This window comes from Perca flavescens, chromosome 8 (genome assembly GCF_004354835.1).
Source record: "Perca flavescens isolate YP-PL-M2 chromosome 8, PFLA_1.0, whole genome shotgun sequence".
Lineage (NCBI taxonomy): Eukaryota > Metazoa > Chordata > Actinopteri > Perciformes > Percidae > Perca > Perca flavescens.
Window position 1 is genome coordinate 9400177 of NC_041338.1, and position 17067 is coordinate 9417243.

At 43.2% G+C, this 17067-nt stretch overlaps 1 protein-coding gene across 3 annotated transcripts in view; it reads left to right on the forward strand.

Moving 5' to 3' along the window:
- Nucleotides 1-17067, forward strand: part of LOC114560050 (spondin-1) — a 290808-nt gene that overhangs the window by 271876 nt on the left and 1865 nt on the right. Inside the window, exons 14-15 of one of the 3 annotated variants that reach the window (XM_028585198.1) lie at nucleotides 14741-14899; nucleotides 14990-15205. In XM_028585198.1, coding sequence (XP_028440999.1) covers nucleotides 14741-14899; nucleotides 14990-15205 — 375 coding nt within the window. The remainder of the gene's footprint in view (nucleotides 1-14740; nucleotides 14900-14989; nucleotides 15206-17067) is intronic. The other 2 variants (XM_028585200.1, XM_028585201.1) reach the window with 2 other exon arrangements.

Consider the following 17067-nt stretch of genomic DNA (forward strand, 5'->3'; position numbering starts at 1 on the left):
AGTGATGTGTCTAGATTGTCCTGTTTTAAGAGTGGCTTGATGACTGCAGTTTTTAGGGCCTGTGGGGAGATACCTGAAAGAAGAGACGTGTTTACAATCTGTAGAAGATCAGAAACCAAACAATTTTAAACATTTTTGAAAACGCCCGTTGGTAGAATATCAAGGCAACAGGAGGAGGTTTTCAGATGTTGTATAATGTCCTCCAGATTTGTATGGTTGATCGTATGAAATTGTGTCATATTGGAATTTGTTTTGCCTGGACAATGTGACAACACATATCCTGTACTTGATATGGAGGCACTGACTGTCTAATTTTCTGAATATGGTCTTTGAAGAAGATGGCAAATGGATAAAAGTTCAGATTGTTAACCTATCAACAGTAGCAAACAAAGCACGTGAATAATTATTTTTTCTGTCGATAATGTCAGAGAAGAAGGACCGCCTTGCATTCCTCAGTTCCAAATTATAAATGTGAAGTCTCTCTTTATAGGTGTTATAATGGACCTGGAGATTAGTCTTTCACCACCTGCGTTCAGCTTTTTGACACTTTTTTTTTTTTGTTCTTACCAGTATGACATTTGTCCATGGAGATCTTTTCTTACCAGAGACAGCTTTGACCTTAGTGGGAGCAATGGCATCAATAACATTTGTAATTTTACAATTGAAATTATCTACAAGCTCAGTGACTGAGACCCAAGTGGAGGAGAAAAGCTGAATGAATGTTTCACTGGTGTTTTCAGTGATATATCGTTTTCTGATTACCTTTGTTTGGACACTTTTGTGCCATTAAAGAAAACACAGAGAGAGAGCAACATCAGTCACCACAACCTTGGAAATGTTCAGGACCTTGGAGATAATCAAGTCCAGAGTGTACCCCTTATTGTGTGTGGACTTCGTCACATGCTGAGTCAGTCCATAGATCTCAAAAACACAACACAGTTCTATGGTCCCTCTGTCCTGGGGGTTGTTAACATGAGTGTTGAAATTACCAGCAATAATTACACAAAGTTAATACAGATTATAGACAGCAGTTCAGTAAAGTCATCAAATAAGGTTGCACAGTATTTAGGTGGCCTGTAGAGATTTAGAAACAAGGGGAGGACCTTAGCTGAAGAGCCACATATTTAAAAGATGCACAATTTCCAAAAGATATTTGCATACATTGGAATGAGTCAAACAAAATGGCGATGCCACCATCTTTCTTATTCACTCTATTCTCGCTCATAAAATTGAAGTTAGGGGGAGCTGACTCGATGAGAACAGCAGCACTGTTCTTATGGTCTAACCAGGTTTCAGTTAAAAACATAAAATCAAGATTGTGCTTAATAATAAAATCATTGATTAAAAAGATTTTCATGCCAAAGACCTGATGTTTAGTAAGGCTAGTGTTAGTGTGTTAAAATAATTATCTGTCTCATTTTTTTTGGGACAGGCTGTGGCTGACGAGGAATGGATGATAAATTTGCTAAGTTTGCAGTTAAGTCCTTCTTGTTACTTAGCGGATTCACCATTCTTTTTCTATTACCTATCACAACATAAATTGAGGAAAAATGTAATACACAGGGCCCGGGCTTGTCCTGGAAAGAGTCATGAAGTCATTGGACAGGTGAAAAGGGGGGTTGAGATTTTTGGATATACGATATCCTGGATTCTTTGGGCCAAGTCAGACACCATGGCCCTCATTTATGAAACGCGCGTACGACCTAAAAAAGGCGTACGACGGGCGTACGCCGATTCCTACGCAAAGCTTGGCATTTATCAATTTGGACGTGAGCGTAGGCTGCGATCAAATCTCATGTCTGGTTTGAACTTGTGTACGCAAGTTTTGGAGTCAGTGTGGACTTGCGGTGCAGCATATAACCAGTTTAACAGGAGAAGGAGAAGTCATCAATTGATCACGTATCAGCAATGGCAGATACGTGATGGCTCTTTTAGAAGACCTCTATGCGCCGGTCTGCAACATTGTTTTAGCCTGTAAAAACACGGTGCCATAAATGTAGCGATGGAGCCAGATGACCCGATGCCCAGAGAGAAGTGTCCAGAACAGCCCCAACTGGGGGCTATACGAAGGAGACAGGATATTATTCCTCACTTTTAAAAGGTAGCCTATAGTGTTATGTTTGGCAATGATATTCAATACAGGAAACATGACGATGCACAACATTTTTATTTATTCTTCTGGTTTTTGTTTCTCTTTCAAGTGAATGATGTATTTCAGCCATTGACCGAGTTATTTTGGCTTGTTTTTCCAGCAGTCAGAAGTCAGGGTCGGGGTGGTGGTCCAGCACGGGAGGGAGGGGGGGGAGGACAAGCGCTCTCCCTCAGCTGTTGCCTCGTTCCGACTCATGAAAAAAAACAGGAGTGAAATAAAAGACACTGCATAAACTCAGCTACCGTGTGTTTATTTAATTATAGGTACACTTACATGTAGGCCTAATAGATTGCAATAGAAGCCTGTATATTACTATTAGGACTATAGAAAAATGTGTCAAGGATGTATTAAACTTCAGCTGGAGTCCGATTTACTACGGCAACACTGTTGATCGCATCAGTGATCTCTTTTCATCCCGCATTCTTTCTACAGCCTTTAATAACAGTTTTCAGGCTGACAAATAGTAGTCAATCTCCACCTCTGAAAAGTTCCGCTTCTCAGCCGGATTACGTCTCACCATGTCGTAAATTGTAGGGGCGAGGCCTCAAAACCCAGAATATATTGGGGCGTGATATTTAAATGACAATCGTTTCCAGCTGCCGCATTTATCAATGTACGACCGTTCTTACGCTCGGATTGGTGTGATACGAACTTTTCATGAATCCCACGTGAAGCCTGTCGTAAGATGATTTCTGCGCTGATATCTGCGCTGGTTTCTACGTTAGGTTGATAAATGAGGGCCCATGTCTTTTGGAAAATAGAGTATTTTGGTGTTTTTACTGCTTTTTACATATTTTACAGTAGAGTCACCCACAATCATTTGTTAACTTTCCCTGTAGCTTTTTACTTTTTGAATTGCTCTCAGTCCTTACCCTGCTGTGTGACAATGAGACGCAATCCAGGTCATCAGATGGAGGTTGTTGTGGAAAATCTCTTTGGTGTTCAGTGATGAAGCTGGAAATTAAGATTGTCTGACACGCTGGAGTTATCCAAGTTATTTTCTTTATTCTTCTTGCAAGTAGTGGAGACAGTTTAACAGAATGACAAGGCAATCTGAGAAAGTGTGTCGAGGACAAAGGATTTCACAGTTTTTAAAGCTAAGGATACAGAGGGAGGGACTGTACTTCTCGTTGACTCAGCTCCTTTTACTGCCGGTTCTGCTGCTTTTACTGCTAGGCCAAAGGTTTTCACAATGGAGCCCGGGAGGTTGTGCAGTAAAAATAAAAGGAAAGACAAAACAAAAAATATTCCAAAGTATTATTGGTAGGCCTAAAATGGGTATCTTTATAAAAATATAAAACTGTCAGAGTAGCCCTGCAGCCGATTCAACATGTAGCTATAATAATAATAATAATAATAAAAGCTAACCAGTGTTTCCTCTATGTTGATTTCTGCCGCCACAGTATCAGAAATAGGGCAGACACACAACAGGGTTTCCTGTTCCTATGTACATGTAGTATATAAAGTCATAATTCCACGACTCTACAGAGCCGTATGCTCTACTGAACTCAAGCCAACTGTCATCCACTCTCTCTCCCCTCAACTGGAACAGTGACAGGACGTCATCACCCGCCAAGTCATGGCAACCAGATAAACAACAGGGCGAGTACACCCAGGGGGTAAGCTTCGCTTCAGTAATCAAACCTCCGATGGCGCCATTTTGTTGCTACAAAGGTATCACCTCTTGTTAGCATTCCACTGACCGCCATTTTTTTTTTTACGTCACTTGACTGCGAATAACTTTACATCTGAAGCGTTTAAAGATTCTATTTGTCCATTGTTTATTTCTAAAGAAACACGACAATGCATAAAAGGCTCCATTACCTTGTACCTCATGTTATGGCTCCCTAGCAGACGCTTTTGTAAAAATAGGCTAACGATTGTGTCATAACCAAGTGACTTACTGTCGCACAGTAGAGGAATTACCGTATAGTACAGGAGAAGCTTGCAGGCAGTTTCGACTTACATTAGCTGTTTAGGTTTAATTACTAGGGGTGTGACGAGATCTCGTTGTACGAGATCTCGCGAGATTAAAACGTGACTAGATTAAAACGTGACGAGATTTCTCGTCGAAGTGAAAAGTTGTCTCATGAGGCGATGTGATGTCAGCGTGATGGAGCGTGAAATTACTATTGAAGATCCCCCTGCCACTTTTAAATCATTTGTGTGGCAATATTTTGGTTTTCCTGTGGAAAAAATGCCGTACTACTAACTACTGCACCCGCTTGTCGCGGTCCAGAGCAACGGGGTCTATTGGTCCATATATATGTCAATGAGTACACCCTATGTCAATGAGTACACCGAGTACACTTGTCACTCAATCTCAGGCAAAGTCACAAACAGCGACGAAAGCTGCAACTTGAAATCCGCACTCACTCAGCTTGTGCGTGGCAGGCACTAGCGGCGCCAGGATTTTGATTGTAGGTGGGCCTCCAGAAAACTGGAGGGGCCAATTAAAATAAGCCAAATGTATTCAGGTTCCCCCTTCATTCAGACAGCCAGACACTAATAACGTTAAGACACTACTTGCCTTGCTGGTGTGACGGTGTGGCTACGGGAGGACTTGATGGGGAGAGGGCTGCCGAGCAAGATGGTAAATCGTCACTTGTAACCATCCATCCATCCATCCATCTTCGTCCGCTTATCCGGTGTCGGGTCGCGGGGGGAGCAGCTCCAGCAGGGGACCCCAAACTTCCCTTTCCCGAGCAACATTAACCAGCTCCGACTGGGGGATCCCGAGGCGTTCCCAGGCCAGGTTGGAGATATAATCCCTCCACCTAGTCCTGGGTCTTCCCCGAGGCCTCCTCCCAGCTGGACGTGCCTGGAACACCTCCCTAGGGAGGCGCCCAGGGGGCATCCTTACCAGATGCCCGAACCACCTCAACTGGCTCCTTTCGACGCAAAGGAGCAGCGGCTCTACTCCGAGCTCCTCACGGATGACTGAGCTTCTCACCCTATCTCTAAGGGAGACGCCAGCCACCCTCCTGAGGAAACCCATTTCGCCGCTTGTACCCTGGATCTCGTTCTTTCGGTCATGACCCAGCCTTCATGACCATAGGTGAGGGTAGGAACGAAAACTGACCGGTAGATCGAGAGCTTTGCCTTCTGGCTCAGCTCTCTTTTTCGTCACAACGGTGCGATAGATTGAATGCAATACCGCACCCGCTGCGCCCGATTCTCCGACCAATCTCCCGCTCCATTGTCCCCTCACTCGCGAACAAAACCCCAAGGTACTTGAACTCCTTCACTTGGGGTAAGGACTCATTCCCTACCTGGAGAAGGCATTCCATCGGTTTCCTGCTGAGAACCATGGCCTCCGATTTAGAGGTGCTGATCCTCATCCCAACCGCTTCACACTCGGTTGCGAACCGATCCAGTGAGTGCTGAAGGTCGCAGGCCGATGATGCCATCAGGACCACATCATCTGCAAAGAGCAGCGATGAGATCCCCAGCCCACCAAACTGCAACCCCTCCCCACCCCGACTACGCCTCGATATCCTTTTCTATAAATATTACAAACAGGATTGGTGACAAAGCGCAGCCCTGGCGGAGGCCAACCCTCACCTGAAACGAGTCCGACTTACTACCGAGAACCCGGACACAGCTCTCACTTTGGTCATACAGAGATTGGATGGCCCTGAGTAGAGACCCCTCACCCCATACTCCCGCAGCACCTCCCACAGTATCTCCCGGGGACCCGGTCATACGCCTTCTCCAAATCCACAAAACACATGTAGACCGGTTGGGCATACTCCCAGGCTCCCTCCAGGATCCTTGCGAGTGAAGAGCTGGTCCGTTGTTCCACGACCAGGACGGAATCCGCATTGTTCCTCCTCAACCCGAGGTTCGACTATCGGCCGAACCCTCCTTTCCAGCACCTTGGAGTAGACTTTACCAGGGAGGCTGAGAAGTGTGATACCCCTATAATTGGCACACACCCTCTGGTCCCCCTTTTTAAAAAGAGGAACCACCACCCCAGTCTGCCACTCCTTTGGCACCGTCCCAGACTTCCACGCAATGTTGAAGAGGCGTGTCAACCAGGACAGCCCCTCCACACCCAGAGCCTTGAGCATTTCTGGACGGATCTCATCAATCCCGGGGCTTTGCCACTGTGTAGTTGTTTGACTACATCAGTGACTTCCGCCTGGGAAATCGGCGACAATCCCCGTTATCCTCCAGCTCTGCCTCTAACATAGAGGGCGATTAGTCGGATTCAGGAGTTCCTCAAAGTGCTCCTTCCACCGCCCTATTACCTCCTCAGTGGAGGTCAACAGTGTCCCATCCTTACTGTACACAGCTTGGATGGTTCCCCCCCCCTCCTGAGGTGGCGAACAGTTTTCCAGAAACACTTTGGTGCCGACCGAAAGTCCTTCTCCATGTCTTCTCCAAACTTCTCCCACACCCGCTGCTTTGCCTCTTTCACGGCAGAGGCTGCAGCCCTTCGGGCCCTTCGGTACCCTGCAACCGCCTCCGGAGTCCTCCGAGATAACATATCCCGGAAGGACTCCTTCTTCAGTCGGACGGCTTCCCTGACCACTGGTGTCCACCACGGTGTTCGTGGGTTACCGCCCCTTGAGGCACCTAAGATCCTAAGACCACAGCTCCTCGCCGCAGCTTCAGCAATGGAAACTTTGAACATTGTCCACTCGGGTTCAATGCCCCCAGCCTCCACAGGGATGCACGAAAAGCTCCGCCGGAGGTGTGAGTTGAAAGTCTGTCGGACAGGGGCCTCCTCCAGACGTTCCCAATTTACCCGCACTACACGTTTGGGCTTACCAGGTCTGTCCAGAGTCTCCCCCACCCCCTGACCCAACTCACCACCAGATGGTGATCGGTTGACAGCTCTGCCCCTCTCTTCACCCGAGTGTCCAAAACATACGGCCTCAGATCAGATGAAACGATTATGAAATCGATCATTGACCTTCGGCCTAGGGTGCTCTGGTACCAGGTACACTTATGAGCATCCCTATGTTCGAACATGGTGTTCGTTATAGACAATCCATGACTAGCACAGAAGTCCAACAACAAACAACCACTCTGGTTTAGATCAGGGAGGCCGTTCCTCCCAATCACGCCTCTCCAGGTGTCTCCATCATTGCCCACGTGTGCGTTGAAGTCCCCCAGCAGAACAATGGAGTCCCCCACTGGAGCCCCATGCAGGACTCCAGTCAAGGTCTCCAAGAAGGCCGAATACTCCGAACTCCTGTTTGGTGCATATGCACAAACAACAGTCAGAGTTTTCCCCCCCACAACCCGCAGGCGTAGGGAGGCGACCCTCTCTCGTAACCGCGTTACTTAAAATGTCCTCCTCCTGCTCCTTGGAGTGTTTCTTGCTGAATTTAGATGAAAACAAGTTGCTTTGCTTCGCTTTGCGTTTCATATTAGCTAGCTAATAGCTACACTCTGTGTCTGTCTCATTGAGCTTGCTTGAAAAGCTTGCGCACAAACGTCATTCATTTCATTGGATCACTTGCTGGTGACGACGCAGCCTGTGGGCAGGCGGGTAGAAGCCGCTGATTGGCTGAGAATCTTTCACTCAAAGCTTTCCTCAGGCTGCTTATTGGATGAACTGCTAGATGGGTCAAAATGGGCGGGCCCGAACCTAAAATGATGGTGGATGGCGGATGGTGGCAGGGCGTTCTGAACTCTATGGGGAACTCACTTGATTCCTCTACCTGTTCCACTGTTAAAAATAGCGGCGCAACTTGGTGGGCGTTATCCTGGTAATTTCTCTGCGTGAGAAATACAAGGTGTGGCGTGTGAGCGTGTGAACGGGTTGAAATGCGTGTGTCTCACGCCCAATGCGTGAGACTTGAGAGCCCTGGGCTCATTGTTGACCATGTCAGGTCTGTTGGATGTGTATCAAAGGTAGCCATCACAAAAGAGCTGCTTCTGTCAGCAGGAGGAGCCAGGCAAAGATATCATGGCTACCTTGATGAACAAAAAAAGAGTGTCAAAACAGGATGCTGTAGACTTAAAGCGGAAGGAGCTTAGTGACGAACTCCAAGGTCTGAAAAAGAAGAGGGCCACCATCGAGACAGATGTGTTTGCCCTCGAAAACTCTGCTGATGAATTGTCAGAGAAAGCAGAAAAAACAAGTTGTCTAAGGTTCATTTCCAAATCAAACAGTTTCCGTCGGACAGCAAAGGAAAAAAGAGCTGCTCTGTTCAACATTGACAAGCAAATTGATGAAAAGCTTGCAGAAATGAAAAAGTGAAGTGAGTGTGTGTGTAAAAAGGGAAGGTTGTGTCCTCTATATGCATGGTAAACTTAAGTGGGGTTAAAAAAAAGATTAAACTGTTAGTTGTGCCTTCACTATTCAATTTCCACTACTGCCCAATTAGTTGTTAATTTGCAGTTGCTGTGTTTTTTTAGGACACTATGATATACATGTATTTTACCCTGTGTCCTTCAAAAATCTTGCTCTGTGTGTAAATAAATGTTGTTTGTATTGAACCACATAAATTGTCATCCATTTTATTGTTAAACCTCTGAGGGTAAACTTTAACACATATTTTTATTCTTATAATGTCGACTGACATTTTCAGGAATACATAGTCATGGAAATGTGCCAAAAAGTCATGGAAAAGTATTGGTTAAAATGTGTATGAACACTGACTTTTGGCACTGTGTCGGATCCTGATTGCAGGAGGATTCATAGAATTTTTAATAAAAGGATTGGAAAGTGGCGGTGATATCTTTAGGATTCATTGAGATACCTCGGTCCGTGCGGATGCTTTTCATAGTATCTCTGGAATCGCTTTGTTTTAATTTCAGAGCTAGCAATTTGCTTGGTTTACAACCATTAAAATAGTAATTTTGTCTCACTCTGTGCATTGAGAATTAAGCTCTCCTTTTTAGCAAATCATTAAGCTCTGCTCGATTTGTGACTAAAAGAGTATGTGTAGATTTAGAAAACCACGTCTTTAGAGACTGCTCTAACGATTTACAAAGCTCTTCCAACTCCACAATCCTTGCCTCTCTCTTTTTCTTCAAATTTGCAGCAAAGGAAGATGTGAAATCTCTAATAAATCCTTTAGTGGCTTGCCAGATGTACGCCGGGTCCGAAACTGAGTCAGTATTGATTGATATAAACTCCGCCAGTTTGGCTCTAAACTCTGTATCAAAATCTGTGTTTTGGAGAAGGGAATTATTAAATTGCTACCTTCTAGATCTTTCTCCTAACATATCACAACGGAATGTGGTTATCAGTGCGTTGTGATCAGACAGGATTGCTGGTTCTATTGCTGTTGTGTGGAACATTACCTTAAGTTCACTGGAGCACAAAAAATAATCACTGCGGGAGTGGGTGAGGTGATGTGTGGAGAAAAATGTGTAATCCTTGCTAGTAGGATTGTGCATCCTCCATATGTCTGTAAGATTCCACAACTGCGTTGAACATGTCCGATGTGTGTTTTTGGGCTTTCGTGTGGCTGACCCTGATCTATCCTGATTTGTTGCTCCAGGGCTCCCTTGTAAAAGAGATTTGACTATCTCAATGGGACATCACCTGGTAAAATGAAGGATAAATAAAATAAATAAAAATAAAAAATTTAATCTAGTACCACATTCATGTGTCCCCTATAATTAATGAATATTCATTGAGAGAGAGCAATTCATTGGTTAGGTGTGGAAGAAAGCTTTCATATGTAGCCAGTGCGTATACTGAAACGAAGGCTATTTTCCTACTCCTTATCGTAGTACATATATATGATATCCTGCCTGAAGAGTCTTTACTACTTTTGTCTACGGTGAGTGTGCATCTCTGTGACAGCAGCACAATGGAGCCCTTGGTTTTGGTGTCGTCTCTAGATGAAGCAGCATCCTTAAAGTATTTATTTTGTAGACGATTTACATCTCTTTTATGTAAGTGTGACTCTTGTATAAGTGCCACGTCTATGTTTTTCCTTCTTGAATAATCCAGGAATTTAGCTTGTTTGATCAGCCCGTTTAGCCCCCTGATGTTAACTGAAAGGATTGAAAGCTAAAAAAAATAATTAAATTGATTATTAATATAAACCTAATCACTTTCATTACAAATTAAATGTAATACATTTTAAAATTTGATAAGTAAAAGATAAACACATAATTTAAAGGGGTGATTATTATTATTATTATATATTATTATTATGAATGATTATATAGGGTATTTTACACTGTTCCTTAAGGTCTCCTAATTAACATTGGTTCGGCTGAAAATTGCCCGAATGCTATTTTATTAGGCCCTTAACTACCCTGTGAATATGGCTCTATTTGGAACAAGAGCTTTTCTTCCAAATATGGTATGCTCATGAATATTCAGAATGAGCTACGTGCTGATTGGTTTGAGCAAACTACATAGAAACACATGGGAAACTCGACAGCAGGTCTCATATTTCAGACACTGCTAAGTTATACATTGTTTATCGGGCTATTTCCTTATTAAATTCACTTCTGAGACTTTTTTAGCGAGAAATCAACTATATAAAGCTCAAATATGGGCTGTTTTACGAAAATTGATGGCCAGTTGCAAATTTGGTAAGACTGTGTCGGAGTTCAGCAGCCGGTGCTGCCTCGCCGCCTGGCCTGCCTTCCTTCACAGACCCCGGCCTGCTATGAGGTACTTGGAGCTCCGTCACGGCAGCCCACAGCACTCCATACCCGCGCAAAGTCACTGTTTTTTTTTGCTAATGGACAACCAAACGCTGCTGCCCTGACAGAGCTCCAGGGCCTGCAACTCCCCTCTTACTGCTAGCTAAATGGCCCGTGTATGTGAGCGAGAGCGCGGTCAGCGAGCTTGTTACGCCAGCAATCTCTTACCACAGTTCCAGTTAATCTTTTAATGTGTGTAATTATAATGTGTTGAGTTATTTAAACAAACAATTGGGGAAATAAATGCTGCTTTGTAGCTACAAATCACGGATAGTTAGCTTCCTTTTCGGCGTAATTCGAGTATATTTACAGTTTGAATTTCGTCACGCCATGTATACAACATCTAGCTAAATGTCTTATAAAGCTAACAACGGTGTCTGATTTCAAATTAATGAATATTGTGAAGATTACGGCTTTCGTTAGCTGCAACTGTCCCTTCAATCCTAGCTACCTGTGTAGCTACAAATCACGGATAGCTGGCTTCATTTTCAGCGTAATTCGAGTATATTTACAGTTTGAATTTCGTCACGCCACGTATACAACATCTAGCTAAATGTCTTATAAAGCTAACAACGGTGTCCGATTTCAAGTTAATGAATATTTGTGAATTTCAGAGGAATTCTAAGAGGAGGCTGGCTAGATCTCATTGATAGAGCTACATCCAGCCGCAGGCTCTATCGATGAGACGGACAAGCACCGTTTATTTCCCCAATCATTTGTTTAAATAACTCAACACATTATAATTACACACATTAAAAGATTAACTGGAATTGTGGTAAGAGATTACTGGCGTAACAAGCTCGCTGACCACGCTCTCACTTACATACACCGGGCATTTAGCTAGCGCAAAAACACATTTGAAGTGTTATGACTGCAGCACAAGGTAAGAATGCTGGTTTATTATTACGCTGCCGCCGTGCAGTTATTATTGGCATAATTTATCAAACGTTCAGTTACAGTTCAACTGAAAGTTTATACGAATTATTGGCGATAATTGTGTTTTTTTTACACGCATGTAAAGCCTACTTACATATTGGAAAATCAGAATGAGGTCACACCTATTTTTAATTATCCTACCGTATTGTTATAAAATTATTAGGTCCAGTTTAACACGCGTTAAGAACTTTTGATACATTAGGCCCAATATCTTTATGCCTTTAATTTGCTATTGCTGTGCTACAAAAACTTAAGGTTGCATTTCTCTATTTGTTTGTGTCAGGACTGCGCCTGTGGTAACAGTGGCAACCAGCAGAGAGCTGCGGAGGATCAGACTGGCTTGCTTCACTTTGATTTGATTTATTATACTGTAATTCAGTGATGTGTTTTATACCGTTGTGTTTTGTGGCTCCGTTTTTGAGCTTGTAGTAGGCATATTCTGTACATTGTCGTAGCTTTGTGCCTATATCCTGCGTTACCCGTGCCTAGTTTGTTCTGTCTTGGATTTTGGACTTTATTTTTGTTTTAGTTTTTTCGCTTGTGGAGCGTGTACCTGTGTTCCAGTTTTATTACCGAAGCCTTAGTACTGTTTTGACAACACAAATGCCTTTGTAAATAGAGATATTCTGTCTTCATCTTGACAGTATAAGAAATTTAACTTGGTTGAATAGCAATAACGGCCTATTATTTTCCGGTGTTTTGGGATCAGTATCCTATGGCAGGCTCATTGTTGTCTTGGAAAGGTTATTTTGAATGAATTGAATCTCTATACACAGTTCAATAAATTGTGATTGATGCAGTTTGGTGTGTGGTTGTTGACTTTGGCCGATTAAGTGTCCTCAAAAATATAGATTATAGACTGAGTAGGCAGCATTCATCATTTCTACACACAGTCCTCCTATATCACTGATTTAAGCGCACAAAGCTGCTTCTCCAAGGCCCGGTCGATTAATTCCTCCATGTTAGAGAACGTGTCCATATCAGCTGCTCCATTAGCCACCACTCTATTAGCCGCCGACATGCTAGCAAAATTCTCTGAACGAGTAGACAGCCCAGGCGACAACGAGACACGCTTTTTTGTGCCTGCAGGCATTTCACCGAGTCATAGTGACAACAGACAAGACCGGAAAAAAAGCAATAGACCTGGTTATTTAATGAAAAATGGAGGCGAGTGTCGGAGCTCAGTCTATTGTAACCATTGCGGGTGCCGGTCACGGGCTTCTCCCTTGTCCCTTTTATTGCCAGTTTTAACAGCTGCAGCAGCAAGGTTTTTCTGTGCATGGGTGTCTCACCACTTCAGCAAGGTGAGCGTCCTCGTAGGCGATGCTTGTGGTCTTTATCCCTGTTCTAATGTCTGGCATAAGTCCATTCAGGAGAGCCTGGGTAACATGTGTCTCCCAGACACCTCTGGTCTTGCCCAAGTTTTCAGGTTGTTGGATCCCAGAATGGATGGTGAACATTTCCAGGAGGCGAAGGCAATATTCATCCACTCGCTCGTCAGGTTTTTGTTTGTATGCAGAAATCTTTGTCATGTCCACTTTGACAGGAAAAGCTGTCTTTATTGCATTGACAATGGCTGTTATGCGATTTTGGTATTGAAGATTGCTGGCATGGTTCCAGTCGGGATTCATCAGCTGTTCTCCCACCTCCCTACTTGGTTGCTGATTTTTGTGGACAGGACGGGTCCCATGTGTTTCATTAGTAGGCGACATATCTCTGGAACGCTGGGCTGGAATTGTCTGCAGAAGATCAGGAACTGGTCAGCAAATTTGTCGCCTGACAGATCAATTGCCGGCAGCTGTGCCAATGAACAAAACTGGACGGAATTGGAACGGAATCTCACACTGGAAGAAATTGTCACTGCAATAATGTCCCTGCAGGGTGGAAAATCCCCAGGTCCAGATGGGTTTCCCATGGAGTTTTATAAAAATAATATTAAATATGAATACGTTTTTACACAAAAGCACTACAAAATAACACTCTCCCACCAACATTCCGCCAAGCATCTATTATCAGGGAAATAACCAAGATATAGATATATGAAAGTTTTACTGATATTGAAACCCAATATAAAAAAAATGATGCCACTTCCCTTCAAAATATCTGAATAGGTGGCCAAGACCAAAAAACATGGGCGTGATCTACCAAGATCTCACCACAGACCCTCCACCACCATTTTGCTTAGACATTTGTTTTGGAGTAATTAAAAAGCCAATCAAGTTTTTCCAACAGAACTGTGTTGTCCAGGCATTCAGCCATATGTCTTTAGTTATTTCAATGTTCAGTTCTTTTTCCTATCGTTGCTTCACGTAGTCTGTAGAGTCCTTCTTCAGTCATATGATGCCACGGTATAACTTACTTATGAAACCTTTGATGTTTCCTGAATAATAAGCATCAATACATATCTGAATAACAATTGGTAACTCTAAAAGCGATCGTAGCTCCTTCTGCTGCTGTCGTGCTGAGGCTACGCAGCCCCTCTCTCTCTCGTGCTGCTCAGCACTGAGCAGTGCCTGGCAGAGGGCCAACTTTAGTGGGCAGGTTTTGGGGCAGTCTTCTCTGAAAAAAGCTCAGGCTCAGCAGTAAAAGGAGCAGAATATGCAATAAAAGGAGCTGACTCGACAAGAAGTACACTCCCTCCCTCTGTATGCTCAGCTATAAAAACTCTGTGCAATCCTTTGTCCTTGACACACTTTGTCAGATTGCCTTGTCATTCTGTTAAACTGTCTCCTCTACTTGCAAGAAGAATGAAGAAAATAACTTGGATAACTCCAGCGTGTCAGACAATCTTAATTTCCAGCTTCATCACCGAACACCAAAGAGATTTTCCACAACAATGTGGTGTCTGAAGTGGGATAGGGTGCAAGTCCGTCGGAGATACAAAGGTTCGTCAGAGGCTGATCACCGGAGTTGAGACTGGCTCTTCCTCTACCGCTGTACATGAGTTTGAATCTAGTTCAAGCTTAATTACATAAAGCACAGAGTAACCTGATAATTTGCTGTGCTTGTGTGTGTCTGCAGATACGACTCTGTGCATGCTGTCTCCCTGGTCTGACTGGGGTGAGTGTAGTATGACGTGTGGGCAGGGCGTACAAACACGTCAGAGAATGCTGAAGTCTGATCCTGCAGGGTGCACTGAGGAGCTGAAGCAGACAGAGAAGTGCATCCTGCCAGAGTGCCGTAAGTACCTGAAGTACAAAACCTTACTACAAACTTTACTGTTCTGTTATTGTTATTTCTGTTGATTCCTCCTTCTGTTCTTCCTTCCAGCCATTGACTGCATGGTCTCGGAGTGGTCCGAGTGGTCGCAGTGCAACAAGTCCTGTGGTAAAGGACACACCATTCGAACCCGTATGGTTAAACTGGAGCAGCAGTTTGGGGGCAGTGATTGTCCCGAGACCATTCAGAGGAAGAAATGCAAGATCAGGAAGTGCGGGCCAGACAGAAGAGGTGCAGTTGCTGGAGGAGGAAAGAGAAGTAGACAGGGTAAACAGGGAAGAGATGCAGCGGTAGCAGAGGTGTCAAGTAACGAAGTACAAATACTTCGTTACCTTACTTAAGTAGACATTTTGGGTATCTATACTTTACTGGAGTAATTATTATACAGCATACTTTTTACTTCTACTCCTTACATTTTCACGCAATTATCTGTACTTTCTACTCCCTACATTTTAAAAATAGCCTTGTTACTCATATTTCAGTTCGGCTTGTTTTCATTCCAGCTCGTCAGTCATCGTTCAAAAAAACACACACACCAAAAAACCTATCGAAATCGCTCCATCCGGAGAGAGTGAATTTGATTGTGATTGGATGAGAAGTATAAACATAGCTATTCCGACACCCTATTGGTTTGTACGCGATCCATAACACCTGTACAGACCCGGTGCTAATACGCCACCGGTGCCTTAACGAACGTTATCTACCGGACCGAATAGCAACACGGATTTCGGTGCCTTAGGTGCCTGCGCGATGCTCCGAAAACGGACGTTAGAGGGAACTGAAACATCGCCGCACGGGACGCTAGTCAACACTACAGTTGGAAGCAGGTTAGCCTAGCGTTAGCTAGAAGATGGAGTAAACATGATAAAATGCTGAGAGCTAAACGGTGTAAAAGTGTGTCTATATTTCACTGGAGAGGAGTCTGACACCAGACTGTAGCTGCCGTTGTCTATAAAACACAGAAGAGATGTAGCCTACGTGTCACCTTTTTCAGCCCTTCTGAGTTTGCAGGTATGATTTTAATATAACATTATTATAGTCATATGATTTTGTCCCCGCGTTTTAGAGTTAATCTGTTGTCCTTAATGGCATTTCCCCGCCTTACATCAGGGGTCTTGAACGTTTTTTAAGCCAAGGACCCCTTAACTTAAAGTGAGATGTAGCAGGGACCCCCTACATATTGTATGAAATTAAGTTGCATATTAAACTGGGCCTACAATAACTGTTAGGGTAACCGAAAGCCTTCTTACATACCTTTTTTCATAAGCTATTCAAATATTAATTGTTAGCATGATTTTATAAATCATATTTTAATGTTACATATGTGGCACAGTAAATCTAGGATTAACTGTATCTGTGGGCTGATATCTTAGTGACTACCTTACCTATAGGCCAGTAAGCCTATCATCAGTGGGAATTTATATTTGCTAATAATATGTTGTAATTATGTTAAGGCATTTTATTTTTGTTTTTTTAAAGACTCAAAAATGTACAATAATTTGGAGGCCCCCCTGCAATGACTCTGTTGAAGATCTCTGTCTTACATAGGGCTGGGCGATAAAACGATAACGATATGTATCGCGATAGACACATAATCAATATCAATAGAAAATGCGGTCGATAAAACGTTCGATAACTTGTTTTTCTTCATCAGAAGAAACCAGAGGTTGTGAATCAAGTTTGGTTGAATAACAGAACCGGCGTGGAGTGGAAAGTTAGATACATGCTGGGCACTGTCCAGAAGCCAGGTTACCAACCTAGCACTAAACCTGCAGAAAATAGTTCCTTCTCAGGTTTCTTATATTTAGCTAACACTTTGCACTATTTTATGACACTTTATTAAGCATTTCTTACTTATTCTTTAATTTTGCACCTTAATGTTAAGAGATAATTGTTAAGTGTTCATTGTGATTTTAGACCTGTTTACATTTTAATTATTTGAGTGTTTTCCATGGTTGTGTTGACATTTCTGCTTTTATAACTGAGGGGATTATAATCAGAGCAGGGTTAAGTTTAAAATAAAAATGTTTAAATTTAATATATTTTTCTCCTGGTCCTTATTTTAAATAGGTCATAAGAAATATCAATAATTATCGATATCGACCGATATGAAAAACTTATATCGTGAT